This window comes from Tachysurus vachellii, chromosome 4 (assembly GCF_030014155.1).
Source record: "Tachysurus vachellii isolate PV-2020 chromosome 4, HZAU_Pvac_v1, whole genome shotgun sequence".
Lineage (NCBI taxonomy): Eukaryota > Metazoa > Chordata > Actinopteri > Siluriformes > Bagridae > Tachysurus > Tachysurus vachellii.
Genome location: NC_083463.1, coordinates 30,565,617 through 30,583,139, shown reverse-complemented (window position 1 = coordinate 30,583,139; position 17,523 = coordinate 30,565,617). Strand labels below are relative to the sequence as shown.

The following is a 17,523-nucleotide window of genomic DNA, read 5'->3' as shown; positions in this document are numbered from 1 at the left end:
GTGAGTTAGGGGGTGAGGAGGGGGTATCTAAAATAAAACCAGCTGTCTCGAAGTTCGGCCATTCTGAAGTGAACCGGGGAGAAATCAGGAGCTGGTCTCCAAACACTCATACACTCATATCCACTTAGAACTAGGCAGAGTTTAGCCGGTCAGTCCGAACCTCCAGGTGGGATCTGTATCATCCAAGAAACTCGCTTTTTGATATCATCAGCGATCGAGCTACATAAGGTGAGTACTGAGATACAACACGTGGCATCAAAATGTGTCTTATCCGGGTTTAATACTGTAGGTGATGTCATTTTGAGCGTTTTTTCTTTCTGATCTTCAGGGTTCTGATTTAACGCCTTGGTTTAACCTCGTCGGTTTATGTTTAGCCCTAAAGCACAAGTCTGGTCATTGAGTTTAGTGAATGATGTTTAACTCCTCAGGACATTCGAGCTCTCACTGAAAATAAATTTTAATGAGTCAAATTTACATGAGCACAAAGTTATCATCATAAGTTATCACTAAGGCTTAGTTTTTGTCACTAAATCTGACTTGAAATGAAACCTCATGAATTTAAAGATTACGTAGCTGGATCAATTTCATTTTCCTACGAATGACGTCGCAAGAAAAAGTAGAAACACTAACTCCGCCCCTAATCTTACCCTGAACCATCATTGAGCTTTTATTTATTTATTTATTTATTTATTTTTATTGTATAATCTTTTAAATGAAAAACAGGAGAAATTCTCGACTACGCAGCTTTAAAGGGAAGAACGTCTCAACGTTTCATTCGGACGTCTTAAAACGAGGCCCGTCTCAAACGGCGTGTACGTCTGAGACGTCTGTGAGCGCGCTCAGAATAGAGACAAACACTAGAAATATCTGAAAGACAGAGACAGAGAGAGTGATAGAGGTTTAACAGCCCTCGTTTTATTCTTAAGAACTGAATCCTTATAATAACGCTCCGTCGAGTGTAAAGAGATCAGTGTTTGCGCTGACTTATAGGACGAGAGGAATTTTATGGAAATACGTTCTCACACTTCTGGCATTTAGGACGTTCCTCTTCCTGGAAGCTCTTCCTCAGTGTCTCTCTGTCTTTTTCTGAAACATGATACCGAGCAGGATTTAGATGTTTACTCCACAGCACTGTCCCACATCTAATGGCATGCGAGGACCTGATATTGATGTGTGTGATCCTTCTCCCTGCATCCCTCCATCCCTCTGTTTAAAGAGTGTCGTGTGTCCTCTACGTTTCAGGTGTAGAATTTCTGACCAGCTGCCACTAAAAACCCAGTCTATTCGAGACCACATTTCTCTCTCTGTCTTTCTCTCTATCTGTGCCTGGATAGCTTTACCCTGACATGCCCTAAATAGCAGCTCTGTTAAAATTAACAGCCTGGGGAACATATCTTTGTCACATGATGCGCTTGCAGTGCTTAACTGATGTAAGAGAAGCACGCGGGTTTATGACACAGTAACGGCGATGGACCTAAATCTGTAATCACTTTAGCCAGCATGTTAAAAAATAAATGCATTTTAGATGTTAATGGCATCTGGTTATTATCACAAAATACATAAAACAGCTGTTCACATGTTTGAAGTTATTGTAAGGATTTTGTGCTGTGGTTAAGCTGAAGGTTCATTTCAAAACTCTGTGTATGTGATGATGTTCATCCTTAATATATCTGGAGTGATTGATGGATCTCAGTCATTTTCATCTTTACAGTAACCTCCCACTTACCACACACATAATGGGAAAGAGAGAGAGAGAGAGAGAGAGAGAGAGAGAAATACAAGACTGAGTCATAGAGTGAGATCGAAAATTAGAGAAAGAAAGAGACAAGAAAGAAAAAGTGAGACATGCAGAGAGATGTCGTGAAGTAAAGAATTTGTTGAGTACATGTTGTATAGAAGTATTACGCCATTATGCCATTATGAAGTGAAAGTACATCTCATGTGTCTGAGTGGAAGCTCGGGTTTAGACTGCGGATGTCTGAAGGTTGTGCCACAAATACAAATCTCATATGACGACATACCGATGATCCGAACCAATAAAAAGTGCAACTTGTCAGAGAACTTTATCTGTTTCTGTTGTGGTTCAGTTCAGTTAGACACTGTACCTTGTACAACTCCCACTGATCCAAACCTTCACACTGGTAAGATTCAGTATCAAGATGGCTGGAAGAACCAAAAAAACAAAACAAAACAAAACAAAATGTGTCTGTGTTTCAGCTGTAGGTAGCATAGGTGTTTCAGTAGGAGACCCTGAAGGTGAAGTCGATACCATCCCTCTGAAAGAACGACTGGCCTTGTACCAGGCTGCCATCAGCAAGGAGGAGAAAAGTCCTGCTAGTGTGGTAAACACACACACACACACACACACACACACACACACGTACACCTATCGATTTACTGCTTCCAGGGCAGGGAGACAAGAGACAGGGTTCTTCTTTCCTGTTCCTCTTCCTGATTAATATTTATCACTGTGTGAACTAATCTAAGAGAAAGCGGTAAGGAAGAGACGTCACCCTGATTGTTTTTCAGCATCGTGCTTCCGCCTACAGGACAAACTAAGCAACAGCGTCCCACAAATATCCGTGTGTGTGTATGTGTGTGTAGGTCATGGAAGACTCTGAAGCTTGCTCTCTGCCAGGTGGTCTGGCCAGCGTGAAGAAACAGTTTGAGAGTCAGAAAGTCAGCACCTCTTCCTCGTCTCAAAGCACCGTCACACAGTACCACTACCAGCAGAGACAGGTAACATGCAGCACTTACACACTTCGCTCTGTACTGAACCAGTAAGCATCACACACGCCATTTCCATTTTTAAATCAATGAGACTAACATTTATCTGGTTCTGTAACGCTTACTATAAATTTGCCTCATGAGCTAGTTTTCATATATGACTGTGAACCAACATGACAGGAAAAGACAATAAGAATCTTTGTGTACTGTAGCAGAATGTGTGTGTTGTGAATAATACACAACATACTGTATGGTTATGTTACAACGGTTGTTGTATCTATCGACAGGAGGCGACGAGCTCATCTGAAACGAGTGTGAGGAGTAGTGTGAGAGAAAGTCACGATGTCAAGGTATAGCCACTGTACATAAGAAAAGATCCAAACTGCCGTAGGAGAAATATTAGTGACTGTTTGTAACTTTATGTATATGTGTATTTGTTGCTGCAGGTGGCACAGGATCAGAAAATTCAACAGAATGTATCATCTAGCTTTGGGAACCATTTTGATGAAAAAGGTACCTTAATTAAACACATTAAACTGAAGGTTTTTAAACGATATGAAGTAATCAATTTAGATGGTTGGGAAAAAGGGTGAAGTGAGATTAACTGAGATTAGTTTTCTTTCCTGGATGCTTTAGTGGTGATGATTGGAGATCAGGATCTTCCTAAAATCTCTACCCAAGCACTAAAACAACAGCATGAAAAAACCATTGAAGAAGCCACTCCAAGCAAACACATCAAGGTAATGAAGGTCCATGACCACACAATGAACCTCCTCCTTTCACCAAGCAGCCATTCTGATCTCAACAAATCTGGAGACGTATGACATTGTCTGATAGGCCAAAGCATTTGAAATGCTACAGATTAAGAAAAAAACTCTAAGTACAGTAAGAATCCCTAATATTAAAAGTAATGTGTGTCACTGAGGGGGCACGGTGGCTTAGTGGTTAGCACGTTCGCCTCACACCTCCAGGGTTGGGGGTTCGAATTCCCACCTCCGCCTTGTGTGTGTGGAGTTTGCATGTTCTCCCCGTGCCTCGGGGGTTTCCTCCGGGTACTCCGGTTTCCTCCCCCGGTCCAAAGACATGCATGGTAGGTTGATTGGCATCTCTGGAAAATTGTCCGTAGTGTGTGATTGCGTGAGTGAATGAGAGTGTGTGTGTGCCCTGCGATGGGTTGGCACTCCGTCCAGGGTGTATCCTGCCTTGATGCCCGATGACGCCTGAGATAGGCACAGGCTCCCCGTGACCCGAGGTAGTTCGGATAAGCGGTAGAAAATGAGTGAGTGAGTGAGTGAGTGAGTGAGTGAGTGAGTGAGTGAGTGAGAGAGTGTGTCACTGATTAATTAAAATGAGGGAACTGGAGAGTTAAGAAAAAAGAAGAAGAATGTAGAGATTTTATCAGTAATAAATCAGCTATTGTATAATATTTATATTCATATTACAAACAGTAGTTAATAATAAAGTTTTCTAATGTCTACATAAACAGACAAGTGACATATTTTCCCCCTAAATTCATTTCCTAAGGCAACAGTTCATTTGCGGACCTACAGTATAGACCTGTAGGGATTTATTTTTTAAATAGCTTTGCAATTAGAACATTTGTTCAGTGATGATATATTTACTGAAACAATTACTGTCTTTTCCTCCCTCAACAATAAAGATCGATCTTGATTACAACCAGTTTCAGTGGGCACCAGTAAATGTGTCATCCAAAGTTGCAACAGGAGGTAATTATGAGTCTGTTACCAAAACTATGAAGGCGACGTCCTCTAGCTCAGCCTCTTCATCTGCCCATTATGAAACCACTGAGCAATTTCCTCCACCACCACCAAACACTGACCTCCTTCAGGTCCCTTTTGAAGACCCAGGGTACTGTACTTCTCCCCAGCCACCTGACCAACATGGTCCCCAAAAATATCCAGTCAGCAAGGAGCAGTATTCCAAGCAGAGGAACCTTTATGAGCTGAAACGCTTGTACAAGCATATCCATCCGGAGGTGCGCAAAAACCTGGAGCGGGACTTCTTCACTGAAATGGAGCACTCTCACATGGACAGTGATGAGGAGGTTAGCGGCGATGTGCAACAAGCACGCTATGTTTTTGAGAACAACGGAAGCAGTCCCGGGAAATGTATGAGCCCAGAAAGAGAGTATCTGGAGTGGGATGAGATTCTGAAAGGTGAGGTGCAATCTATGCGTTGGAGGTTTGAGAACAAGCCACTTGATACCATCAAAGATGACACACCAGATGAGAATGAAAGCAGAAACATTGCGCAGCAGGAAATAATTGCTGGAAAAGATGTGAAATATACAACTTGGATGTTTGAAACGCAACCTATTGATGCTCTGGGTACAGAAACCCCTGACTCATTAGAGCATAGCAGAAAACAAACAGATCTAGCAAGAGGAGATGTGCGAACTGCAACCTGGTTATTTGAGACACAGAATCTGGACACTATGAATAAAATTTTCCAAGAAGATGATGAAGAGGAGCATGCGGTGTATACCAAAGACATTGCAGGAGGAGATGTAAAAACTGCCAGATACTTGTTTGAGACTCAACATCTTGATTCTCTTGGTCACACCCAGACAATTGACGAGACACACTTCTTACAACTGAAGTCAGAACTAGAAGAGATTAAAGGTGAAGTCAAAACTACAACAAAAATGTTTGAGACACAACCTATGTGTGTCATTCGTGGAGATTCCGGTGAGATGTTGGAGATCACAACTGTGCGACGTGAAGAAACCGAAAAAGGTGATGTAAAAACATCCCGCTGGCTTTTTGAAACCCAGCCCCTAGATATGATTAACAAAGACCCAACTAAAGTTAAGATCATTTGTGGAGTGTCCATGGAAGAAAACTATCAGGGTGGGGTGAATCGGGGTAGGTGGCTCTTTGAGACAAAGACCTTGGATCAAATCAAAGAAGAAGAATTGGAAACTACCAAAACTCAAAAGGAAGAGATAATAGGGGCAGATGTTAGAAGACATTGCATGGTTTTTGAGACACAGCCCATGGATACTTTAAAAGATAATACCAACACCAGGCCATCTGAACAAGAGGAGATCATTGGGGGTGATGTAACATCAGCCAGACATTTGTTTGAGACTGTGCCAATGGAAAATCTTAAGGAGTTGCCAGAAGTTGGAAAACTACAAAAAGTTGTTGCATTAGAGGAGGAGAAAGGTGATGTAAGGCATCAGAAGTGGTTGTTTGAGAGTAAGCCTCTTGAGCAAATTAGGGACGGCAAAAAAGAAATCACCCGAACAGTTAAGCTTCAGGAGTTAGACAAGGGTGATGTTATCAACTGCAAGGAGATATTTGAGACCATGGATCTAAGCAAGTGCACGGATACACATAAGATAGCAGTGGAAGGTGTTACAAGCGGATCAGTGAAATCAAACAAAGTACTGTTTGAATCTACTCCCTTGTATGCCATACAGGACAGCTCAGGATATTACCATGAAGTCAAATCCGTCCGACGTGAAGAAATTGTCAAGGGTGATGTACGAAGCTGCAAGTGGATGTTCGAAACTCGTCCAATCGACCAGTTTGATGACAGTATAAACAAATTCCAGATTATCAAAGGAATTTCGAAACAGGAGATCGAATCAGGTGACGTCAAAACAGCCAAATGGTTGTTCGAAACTCAGCCTCTTGACGGGATCAAATATTTTACTAATATGGAGGAAAAGGACGACAGAAAGAACGAGGCCACCGAGATCCAAAAGGGCGATGTCAAGACTTGCCGATGGCTGTTTGAGACTCAGCCAATGGATGAGTTGTACGAGAAAGCTGAAGTAAAAACAGAGGACACCACAGAGATCCAGAAAGGTGATGTTAAAACCTGTACCTGGCTTTTTGAGACACAAAACCTTGACAGTATCAAAGACGAATCTGAGAATATTTTAACTTGTACCGTCAAACAAGAGGACGTGCAAGGCAAGGATGTACGTCTGGCCCGCTTTCTCTTTGAAACAGAAAACCTGGAGAATATCAGAGGCAGCGAGGATCAGAGTAACTTTAAACGAGTCACACAGATTGATATCCAGTCTGGAGATGTATCAAGGATGAAGTATATATTTGAGACCCAGGCACCGGACATCATGACCTCTACTTCAGAGGAGACCATGCAGAAACTAAAGTCCCATCAGACTGAGGATATCCAGAAAGGAAATGTTGTCAACTGCACCTGGATGTTTGAAAATCAACCCATTGATTCCATCAAGGAGAACTTTGAAGAATCCAAAGAAGTGCGTACAGTGACAGATGTTCAAGGAGGAAATGTTAACAAAGGTCGTTTTATTTTTGAAACTTATTCCCTGGATAAGATTCAGGAGGATTCTTCAGAGACAGAGATCAACAAACTTCAGAACATCGTACGAGAAAAAATCGAAAAAGGAGATGTAAAAAACTACACCATGATGTTCGAGACCCAACCGTTATATGCTATTCGAGACAAAGAAGGACACTTTCATGAAGTTACCACAGTCACCAAAGAGGAGATTCTGAGAGGTGATGTCATCGGCGCAAGATGGTTGTTTGAGACAAAACCACTAGACTCAATAAGAGACACAGATGAAGTTTACCTTATCAAAGCTGTTACTGAGGAAGATATACAGAAAGGAGATGTTAGCACAGCAAGGTGGAGGTTTGAAACACAACCCCTAGATGAAATTACTGAGGATATGAAGGTTACTCTAAAGACAGTTGCAGATATACAGGGTGGAGATGTCAAAACAAACATGCAGCGCTTTGAAAATGATGACATGTCTCAGAAATATGTAAGAACTGTAAGTGTAAGTGAAATACAAAAAGGTGACGTGAGAAGTGCGACGTGGATGTTTGAAACGCGTACAATTGACAAGATCCACGGAGAGGGTTCAGAATACGACGATATGGAAAAAGTAACAAAAGAGGAAGTATTGAGGGGTGATGTTAAACAGTCAGTGTGGCTTTTTGAAAAAGAACCCCTTGATCGCATCAAGGACAGTGATGAAGCAGAAATTTTGATTTCTCGTGAGGAAATTCCCAAAGCTGATGTCAAGACAACAACATGGCTTTTTGAGAGTACACCGCTGACTGAGTTTAATGAGACCAGTACGGAAAGGACAGAGATCATTGGCAAAAGTGTCAAGGAGACATTAGAGGAACTTTACAGTCAGAAAATGGTTGACTCCCAGGGGATAATTATAGAAGCAGATGAGATTGGTGATGTTAGGATGGCCAAGTACAAACTGCTGAATCAGGAGACTCCAGAGATCCAGAAAGAGGAGGTTATTAGAGGAGACCTGAATAACATCATGATGAACCTGCTCAATAGACGTGAGACATCAGAAAGAAGCATTACCGTTGATGCGGAGGAGAGGGGAAATGTAAACACAACTGTCAAACAGCTCTTTAGTCACGATAGGGATGTTAATTTTGAGAAGGAAGAGATCGTCAGAGGTGACATACAAGAAGCAATCAACAACCTGCTTAAGAAGGACGGAACAGCAAAACATGGCATTTTAATTCAGGAAGATGAGAAAGGAGATGTAAGGATGACCATATATTCTCTGTTGAACAAGGAAGAAGGAAGTGAAGTTGTAAAAGAGGACATTGTTAAAGGAAATGTCCGCGGGACTCTGCACAGGCTATTGAACAACAGTGATGCCAAAGACCAGTCATCTAGAATACAAATAAATGATACAGAGAGAGGTAATGTGAGTTTCTACTCAACATGTATTGAATCCGGGGCGCTGGAATACCTCAGACAACTTCAGTTAGGATCAGATGAAACATATAACGTAACAGCTAAAGAAAATATTATCGGAGGTGATGTAGAGAATACAAAATTGATCCTGAAGAACAGTCGTCATGCAGTCGGACGAACTGTGACTGAAGACGATATCGTTCCTGGGGATGTTCACAACACAGTGCAAGTTTTTATGATGGAACCAGTCCTGTCTTTGCATAATATTGAGAAGGAGGAGATTGTAAAGGGAGACTTGAGAGCAGCCCTTGACTCACTCACACAAGCAGTGAATCAGCGCAAAGTCGTTGAAAAAGAGGAAGTGGTCAAAGGCAACATCAACACCACACTTAGATCTTTGGAAGAAGCCCAAAGCCAACTCAAAGAAATGGAAAAACCTGAGATTGTCCACGGGGATATCAGGAGCGCTCTTGAAAGTCTTGAACGATCAACCACTGCTAAGAGTGAAGTAATTATTGACGATGTAGTCGCTGGGGATATTAAGGAAACCTTGAAATCCCTTGAAGAAGCAAAGCAGGCAGTAAAAGAGATTGAGAAAGAGGAAATTGTTAAAGGTGACATCCAGACAGCTTTACTTAATTTACAGGAAGCATCAAGTGAGAAGAAACTCATCCAGCAACAAGTGAGTGAACAGGGTGATGTGAAGGGCACCATCCAGCTCCTAATGGAACCAGTCTCCTCGCCTCATATGCAAAGAAGAGCTAGCACAGAAGGTGATGTTCAAATGTCAATAAAATCTCTTTATGAGCAGGAACAAACACAGATGGAGAAGGAGGAGATAATCAAGGGAGATGTTCATGGAACCATCAAATGTCTTATGAAGAAGAAAGAACAGTCAAGTCATAAGTCAAAAATAAATCCTTCCAGCAGAGTTAAAACTTCCAAAAGTTTTTCTCAGGAAGAGGCTTGTGAATGCCCTGCTGCACCCAAGGCTGAGCCCTCAAACCCACACCCTTCAAAACATATGCCCAAGAGAACCGAAACAGGTGTGAGTACACAAAAGCAAACAGAAGTCAAATCTGATCAAAGTCAGATCTTCACTCAAGGGCAAAGTTCTGAAACAAAATTTTTGACATCAGTTGGTCAAAAGGAATCATCCCAGTTCTCACAAAAGATAAATGTAAAAGAGCAGCAGGTAAAACAAAAACAAAACCCGGGGCCTGTAGTCATAAAGAAACATGTGGGGAAACAAACAGGTGAGAAAAAAGCTGGAAGTACCGTCGTGTGCTCTGTTGAGAGTGACACAAAAGAGACAAAACAAACAACTGAATCCACAAAGCAAACACAAGAAATACAGACAGTCACACAGGTACAGAGCAAAGCGACAACCGAGCACACCACCATTACACAAAAGAAAACCAAGAATTTAAAATCAGAACAAAATATGAAGAGTTTAAAGACTGAGCAGAACATCAAGAGCCTGAATCGCAACCTGAATCCAAAGGGAATGATCAAAAAATCCCAGCCAGAAATTCACTTCCCCCCTCCTCCAACCTCTCCTCCGCCGCCTTCTGAGTCTGAGTTTTCTCTTCCTCCTCCTCCATCTCCAGTCACAGAGCCTTTCATCTCTCCTAGTCCTCATCTAACCATGAGGCAGGACAGTGATCCTTCCCTGCCACCACCACCACCTCCTCCACCTGCTGTTGAAGCAGAGGGTGAATTCTTTCCCCCTCCTCCACAAGACTTACTCCCACCTCCCCCATCACAACAAGAGCTCAACTCAGTGACCCAGCCAATTCCTGGAAAGGCAAAGGGCCGACCTCTATTCAAAGTGCCTACGCCCGAGCCTCCTAAGCAATCAGGTCCACCAAAGTCTAAGTGGCAGAAAAAGCAAGCTGCTCCTGCTCCCCCACAAGCTCCTCCACAACCTTCAGTGGTAGAACAGAAAAAAAAAGAAGCAAACCATTTTACTACAGTCACAGAAACCAAGGAGAGGGAGATAAAGCATGATGAACATGAGAAGTCACTCAAGATGCCTCTTCCACCAGTCACGGAAATTCCCTCAACAATCCCAGTGCCCACACCAGAGCCCAAGGAACCCCCTCGACCTAAAAAAGTATTTATTCCTCCAATTAAACTTCCACCACCCCCAGAACCTGCTACTGAGCCAAAGAATAAACCTTATGCAAGGAAATTCAAAACACCACTTATGCTGGCTGAAGAAAGATATCGCAAACAAAGAGATGAAGCTGAGAAGAGTAAAACGGGGTCTACGCCAACATCTCCTCCTGAAAGCATTCAGATTCAGGACATACATGAGACAAATGAGGAAGCAAAGTTCACAGCAGAGACACTTGGACAGTCACAAATTACAGTTGAAGCATCACAGGTATGTCCTAAAGAACCAGAGTCATTCACAACGCCCAAAGGGCCAGTTGCAGGAATACAGGAACAACCTGCCTCAAATGTGGCTCAGCCCCAACCTCCTACAACCTTTCAGTTGAGCAAACCTTCCTTTCCCGGTGTAGGTAAGAAAACTGCTATTACTACAGATAAAAAGCAAGCCACCCAAACAAAATCTGAAATCGTAGTTCAACCAACATTGCTAATCCCTTCTTTGCCAGGAACTGAGCACCAAGAAAATGTAAAGGGAAGATCTCATACATCAGCCTCCAAACAAACCAGTAGTCAAGTTCAGTCTACACAGCAAATTTCAGCAACTATTGACTCTATAAAAGCCGTAGAAACTGTAACTGAAGAAATAAAGAAGGATCACCCACAACCTACAAAGTTACCAAAAGTGACCCCAAGCTTCAAAGTTAAAACATTTAAGATGCCCCATCAGGAGAAGCTAGAAGAAAAGAAGGAATCAACCCAGAGAGAGCACGCAACTGTATCTGAGGTCTGTGCAAATCAGGTCTCCTTCGAAACAGAAACACAAGAACAAGTACAGCAAATCACCAAAGACACAAAACTGGAGATAAATCTGAAAACAGCCAAACAAAAGCCAAAAAAGCAGCTGCCTGTTGTGGCACCAAAACCATCAGTGGAGATGCATCATATTCTACCAGCCACGTCTATGGAGGTTCATCAGCAAGGATCAGGACAATCCACAGTTATTCAGTCTCAGCAGGCTATAAAGGAGGAACATGTTCTGGTACATGAAGAGAAGGTGGTCAGTCAGAGCTCAGTTCAGCAGCAAACTATTCAACAAAAAGGAAAATTTCAGATCAAGAAGCAAATAAGGGGTTCTGAAATGCCAGCAGGTCCGGTGGAGGCTATTACACAGTACCCACAAAAAGAGTCTAGCCAGATGGAAATTAAGGAGACTGCAGCTGAGACACCAGATGTCCAGAAGTATGAGGAGATTCAAAAATTGTTGAGTCACCTCAGGGTGATGCAGGAATCAGGGGGGAAAACGGATGCCAAGTCAGTCAAGATAATGTTGAGTATGATCCCAGAATGGTTGCTAGGCACTGCTGAAAAGGTAGAACTGAGCCGTGCACAGTACAATAAGCAAAAACTTCAGGAGATCATCGTGTACGTGAGGAACCTTGCTCAAATGAAACTCACTATTTTAGAGGCAAGTTTGGCTAGACTGGAAAAGACAACAGAGGAGAAGAAAGTGGTTGGTGGCACAACACAGAAAATATCAAAAATTAGCATTGGTTCAGCTAAAGTGGAATCTCAGAAGAAAGTGATGGAGAAGACCATCAATGTTCAAGACATTAAAAATACAGATTTCAAAACAATGCCTCCAGAGCTTAGAATGAGAACGCCATCTCCCACATATATTTGCATTGAGACTGCCAAAAGGACAGACTCTCCTCTGTGTGTCACCCCCTCACCTCCACCATACAGAACAGGTGCTACCCCAACACCCCCCATTCGTTGGTCTGAAACCTCCACAAATATTAGCCGAGCTACACCCTCTCCAACTATTAGTCGCTCAGAGAAGCTAGCCAAACTAAAAGACACGACTGCCAAGCTCTCTCATGAAGCATCCCCTCTTCCAATGGCTATACCTGAGCAAGTCATTACGCAAGGTGAAATGGAGGAGTCTCATTTGTCCAGCCACCAGAAGATCAGTTTTGAGACCCACATGATGGAGTCATCTATGCTGCAGTCTTCCATGGAGGCCAATGTGGACTCCATGATGAGTGTAAAAGACAAGAGAGAGTTTTTTGAGGAAGCTCAGAGGGCAGAGTTAAAACGACAGTATATGCGGAAAGATCCGATTGATATCCCAGAACGCCTGGGGACAGAAGAGGACAACGAGACAGAGATCCTTATTGACGTCCATGACAGAATAAAAGAGGACATGCCAAGGGTTGACCTATCCAGACTTGTCAATAAATTTGAGTCCCCAAAGCCTAAAGTGTATATAAGGAAGGATCCAATTGTTATTCCTGAGAGACTTGGTAGCGATACTGAGGACGCAGAGCATGAACCAGAAAAAAAACCTTCCCAGGGGGAAGAGATACCATGCTTTGATATCAAGGCCCTGAAGAATGTGTTTGAAATGGGTGAGCAGGCCCACCAACATCTCAGAGAGGATGAATTGACAGAACCCAAAGGTTTCTCTGAAACAAAGTCTGTTACAGAGCATTACTCAAATGTTGATGAATTTGGTAACACAGTGGTGGGGTCAAGGAGCCAGAGTTCATCGCATTCTCAGAGCGTGACCACACGCCGTGATCCGCCAACATATGCAGATGTGGTACGAGGGAAGGTTCAGGTCCTGGATGTCCCACTTGAGGCTTCAGCAGAACAACTTCTGAAGAATTTCCAGCAGTCCTGGGCAGACAGTGAAAACGTTTTCAAGAACCTGGGATTCAATGTTTCCGAACAGCACACCGCTCAGAGCGTATCACATCAACAGCACACTGTTATCACTGGTAAAATTGTGTGATGAGGCATGGGAACACTAATGAGTGTAAGGAGTGTTTACTAAAACAGCACTGGTGTGTTTGTAATGTGTTGCTATAGTGGCAGATAGGATTTTTGAATTATTACAGGTATGTCGCTTTGTAGAAGCCAACATTCTGTTTTCCTATTTAAGCTTAGACAAAAATATATCAAGAGTAAATTCTCCTAGGGATTTCGAGCCACATGCACCAAATTCAGATATGTTGTAGACCCTGGTCTGAGGTTTGTTGCTATTACTTTTCTAAGCGATCCGAGTACCGGTACTTCCGGTCCCGGGTCTCAAAATGGACTTTTTTTCCCATAGACTCCCATTATAAACTTTGGAGTTTTATAACTCGGCAAGCTTTCGAACTATCTACACCAAACTCGGCCAGCTCCTTTAGGGTGATACTCTGAACAAAGTTTTAAATTGGTGCACCGACTGGCCTTCCGGTTGTGCCGCAGCCCCGCCCCCAATATATGCATAATCAAAAAACCTTTTACAAAATTGACATGTGACATATCAAAACACTCAGAACAACTGCCTCGCGGGTGTTCTGATGATGTCATGTGACGTCACGTGGTGTCACGTGAAAACAAAACATATTAGCACAACATGGACATGTGGCATATCAAAACACTCAAGGAGGGGAATTGCTTCACAGGTTTTCATAAGTTTTATGTCCACTTGCCTCCAAAAAGCACCGGCCTTTGCGAATACTTACCTCGTCAAAGCCAACATCAAAGTTTGTTGCGACGAACTTTATAAATCTAGTTTTAGAGTGGTTTTTCAACTGGATTTTGCTCTGATTAAAATAATTACAGCTCTTATTTGTTTGAATGCATTGCCCTACTCTGGTAACTCCTGTGTTTGCAATTTTACTTGTTTTTCTTGTTGTCTGTTAACCTATTAACATCGTAACTTTCAGTGATGTGCATTTATAATCATATTCTAAAATTGTAGAATTGCATTTGAATTCCATTTTATTGTTACTTTCTCTTTTATAGAAAATAAAAGTGCCAGACAACGAACTTTGTCGGGTATGTCGGAAGAGGGTGTATCCCATGGAGTGTCTCATAGCAGACAAACAAAACTTTCATAAAAGCTGTTTCAGGTGTGCTCACTGTAACAGCCAGCTCAGGTAAATATTCAATAACAATTTACTATTATACAGCATATATAAATATGTATAAGATATGTGAATATACTCTTCATAAAGTGAAATGTTGACATTTTGGACTGAACTGTGTTTCTTATGCACAAGTTCCAGCATTTTACATTTCAAACTGAATTGATTAGGCTTAAGTCTATTTCACACTTTCATGCAGCTCTCCGTTATCTTGATCATCGACAAACAATGACTAACCCTATGATTATGATTAATCTTTTTTCACTAGCATTGGAAACTACGCCCCTCTCCATGGACGAATGTACTGCAAAACCCACTATAAACAGCTGTTCAAGTCCAAAGGAAACTACGATGAGGGATTTGGAGAAAAGCCTCACAGAGAGCTTTGGAGTACAAAAAATCAGAACACATCAGAAAAAGTTAATCAAATTAGTAATGTATCTCCAGTGAAATCTGATAACAAAGTATTGCAGGTCTCAAAAGAAAACGACTCGTTCCCTGATGAGATGAAAGAAACAAGTAAGCTGAACGATAATGCAAATAAGCCGACAAGTAAAATTGCAATTGTTTGGCCACCTCAAAGTGAAACACCAAAGAAGAGTTTTACTCTGGAAGAAGAACTCAAAGTTGTCAAGCCTAATTGGCCACCTACAGAGGAGTCACAAGAAACTGAACTGAGCAACCATGACGTCGCTAATGAAAACCAAAGAGAACACGGTGTTGATCCGATGAAAGCCTTACCTAAAGAGAAGGACTCTGAGCAACCAATGGCAACCGCTCAAGTACCAACTGATGTTTCAGTAGCTGTAGAGAAAGGACCCAAAGTCACAGATGGTATAGAAAAAAAAGCAGAAGAAGCAGAAGGCAAAACAGACATAAAAGACAAGAAAGAGGTTTTGGAGGTGAATGGAGACATGAATTATAATGAAGAAAACGAGAATGTGGAAAAGATGAAGGAAGATGAACGTGAGAACAAGGAAAATGAGGAAAGTGGAAAAACAGATGGTGTAAAGGTGACGGTGATAGACAGTATGGCTACAGGTGAACAATCAGCAAATGGAAATGCAAACAATAACAACAACAACAACAACAACAACTGTCTCCTGTTACTAGATGTCGGTGATCCTTGGATGGGTTCCGACAATGTTAAAGCAGAGTCAGATACTTTTGAAATCTACTTACCTTCTACTCAGGAAACCAACACCAAAGAGGAAGTGAACTCCATAGAAGATCCTGACATCAAAGAAGACATGAATGCTCCTGAGAAAACCAACACTGCCGAGGAAAGCAACACCAAAGATGAATCTGACACCAAACAGGAAACCAACACCAAAGAAACGATGCGTGCTAACCTACTGCTGTTACTACAAGACGATGATCGTCCACCTCCAAGTGCCAATGAAGGGAATGTATCAGATGAAAAGCTAGAGCACCATTCAGATCAGCAACCAAATTTCAGTGCCTCACAATTTCTAGACGATATATTTGCAGGTTTTAGCGACACCACAAGCCTTTTTTCCAAGGATGACTTTAACACCAGTGCAAAACCATCAACCACTCTCCTTGACGACCTTATGGATTTTGGAATAGAGACCAAAGAGGAATCAGGTGTGAAAACACTGGAGAAGACAAGCATTGATTATTCTAACTCCAAAGCCAGCCACCTGTGGGGAGAAGATCCGCAATCGCTGTCTGTAGAGGAACAAATTAAACGGAACAGATTTTATGAGGATGATGATCTCTGAGGTCACCATGTGTTCACAATACAGCCATACAGTCTTTTTTATGCATTAAAAAATCTAAATATTTCCCTAATTCTGTTCATGGAGAGAGGCTTGTGATCCTTTACTAATCTTTTGTACTCAGTTTACAGTAATTCAGTGTTGCTATTCTGCACAACTGCAAATCTTTTAAGAAGCTTTATATAATGCACCTGGTGTGCAGCACAAAAAAGGGAAAATATTATGCTTATTATTTTTTTTTCTTCTTTGTTTTGTTTTGTTTTGCTGTAAACTTTACTCGGTTTCCTATATCTTTAGCTTAAGTATGATTTTTTTTTTTTCTTTTATGTAATTTTGCAGATTGTCTTCTGTTTTCTTTACAGATTTAGGTGATTCTATTTTCTTGCCTTCGTGTCAGGCTGGTTAGAGATTTCTATTTTATTGCTTAAGCATTGTTCAATAAAAAAAAACCCTTTATGAAATATTGCTGAATTTGTTTTTCATTTAAAGTGTAGAAACAATTAAAAAAAAACATAGTGTATACAAAAGGTTGTTTAAACATAAACATGTGCCAATATAGGTTAGAATTAAAAGCTGTTTTTTCTCAAAAAATTATAAGAATTATTTACAGTATCACTGATTTCTTGATATTGATCACTGATTTATAGGTAGAAAGGGGTGGGGGGGGGTGTTTTTGCATAATTTCCAATCGTGAAACATAAACTTAAGTAGGAAGTTCTCTTTTAAAGCGACATCTCTAAGTGTGATGTTCAAGTGTCCACATACATTTGGTCATATACAGTGTAAGTGTGACTGGAGTACAAAATCAACAGTACAGTACCAACAGTAAAACTCCAGCTCCAGTCCTGTGTGGTCATTCTGATGACTGAACGCAGGTTGGCGCTGTTTCTTCTTTGCTCCTGATGATGGTTCTGATTGGACAGCTCCTTCTTTATCCCTGTGCTCTGCACTGAGCGGGTCAACAGCCAACATCTTGCTCAGCACAGGACACAGGACACATGAAAACCCGGTACGGTGTCTTTCTACTAGCTTTCTATGGCTGTATGTCTCTAGATTTCTTGTGTATATATCTGAGTAAATTGCGCATTTACAGTATGTGCTTTAGCTTTTGGATTCGGGAGTCTTTGTGTCCTTTGTGAAGCTGATACAGCAGATGGCAGGTGAAGTCCAGACATGGAACCGTTATCTTATCTATAATAATAATAATAATAATAATAATAATAATAATAATAATAATAATAATACATTATTAGGTATATATGATCTTCTAACGACATTAAGCATGTAAATAGTCTTGATGATGCACACGTTTCTTGGCT

The 17,523-nt window shown here is 41.5% G+C and overlaps 2 protein-coding genes across 2 annotated transcripts in view; both read left to right on the top strand.

Annotated features, from left to right (window-relative positions):
- xirp2a (xin actin binding repeat containing 2a) overlaps positions 1-14,870 on the top strand; it is a 28,350-nt gene extending 13,480 nt beyond the window's left edge. Inside the window, exons 3-10 of the mRNA XM_060868876.1 lie at positions 2,218-2,342; positions 2,605-2,739; positions 3,015-3,077; positions 3,174-3,240; positions 3,364-3,467; positions 4,388-13,322; positions 14,341-14,474; positions 14,731-14,870. Coding sequence (XP_060724859.1) covers positions 2,218-2,342; positions 2,605-2,739; positions 3,015-3,077; positions 3,174-3,240; positions 3,364-3,467; positions 4,388-13,322; positions 14,341-14,435 — 9,524 coding nt within the window. The 3' untranslated portion in view covers positions 14,436-14,474; positions 14,731-14,870. The remainder of the gene's footprint in view (positions 1-2,217; positions 2,343-2,604; positions 2,740-3,014; positions 3,078-3,173; positions 3,241-3,363; positions 3,468-4,387; positions 13,323-14,340; positions 14,475-14,730) is intronic.
- LOC132844791 (LIM domain and actin-binding protein 1-like) lies at positions 14,762-16,207 on the top strand. The gene has a single exon (XM_060868599.1). It carries the CDS (start codon positions 14,762-14,764, stop codon positions 16,205-16,207), a length of 1,446 nt encoding a protein of 481 aa, XP_060724582.1.
- The last annotated feature ends 1,316 nt before the right edge of the window (positions 16,208-17,523 follow it).

Bases quoted from the DNA above. Each gene is read 5' to 3' on its own strand.
- LOC132844791 (XM_060868599.1), top strand. From the start codon at position 14,762: ATGTACTGCAAAACCCACTATAAACAGCTGTTCAAGTCCAAAGGAAAC.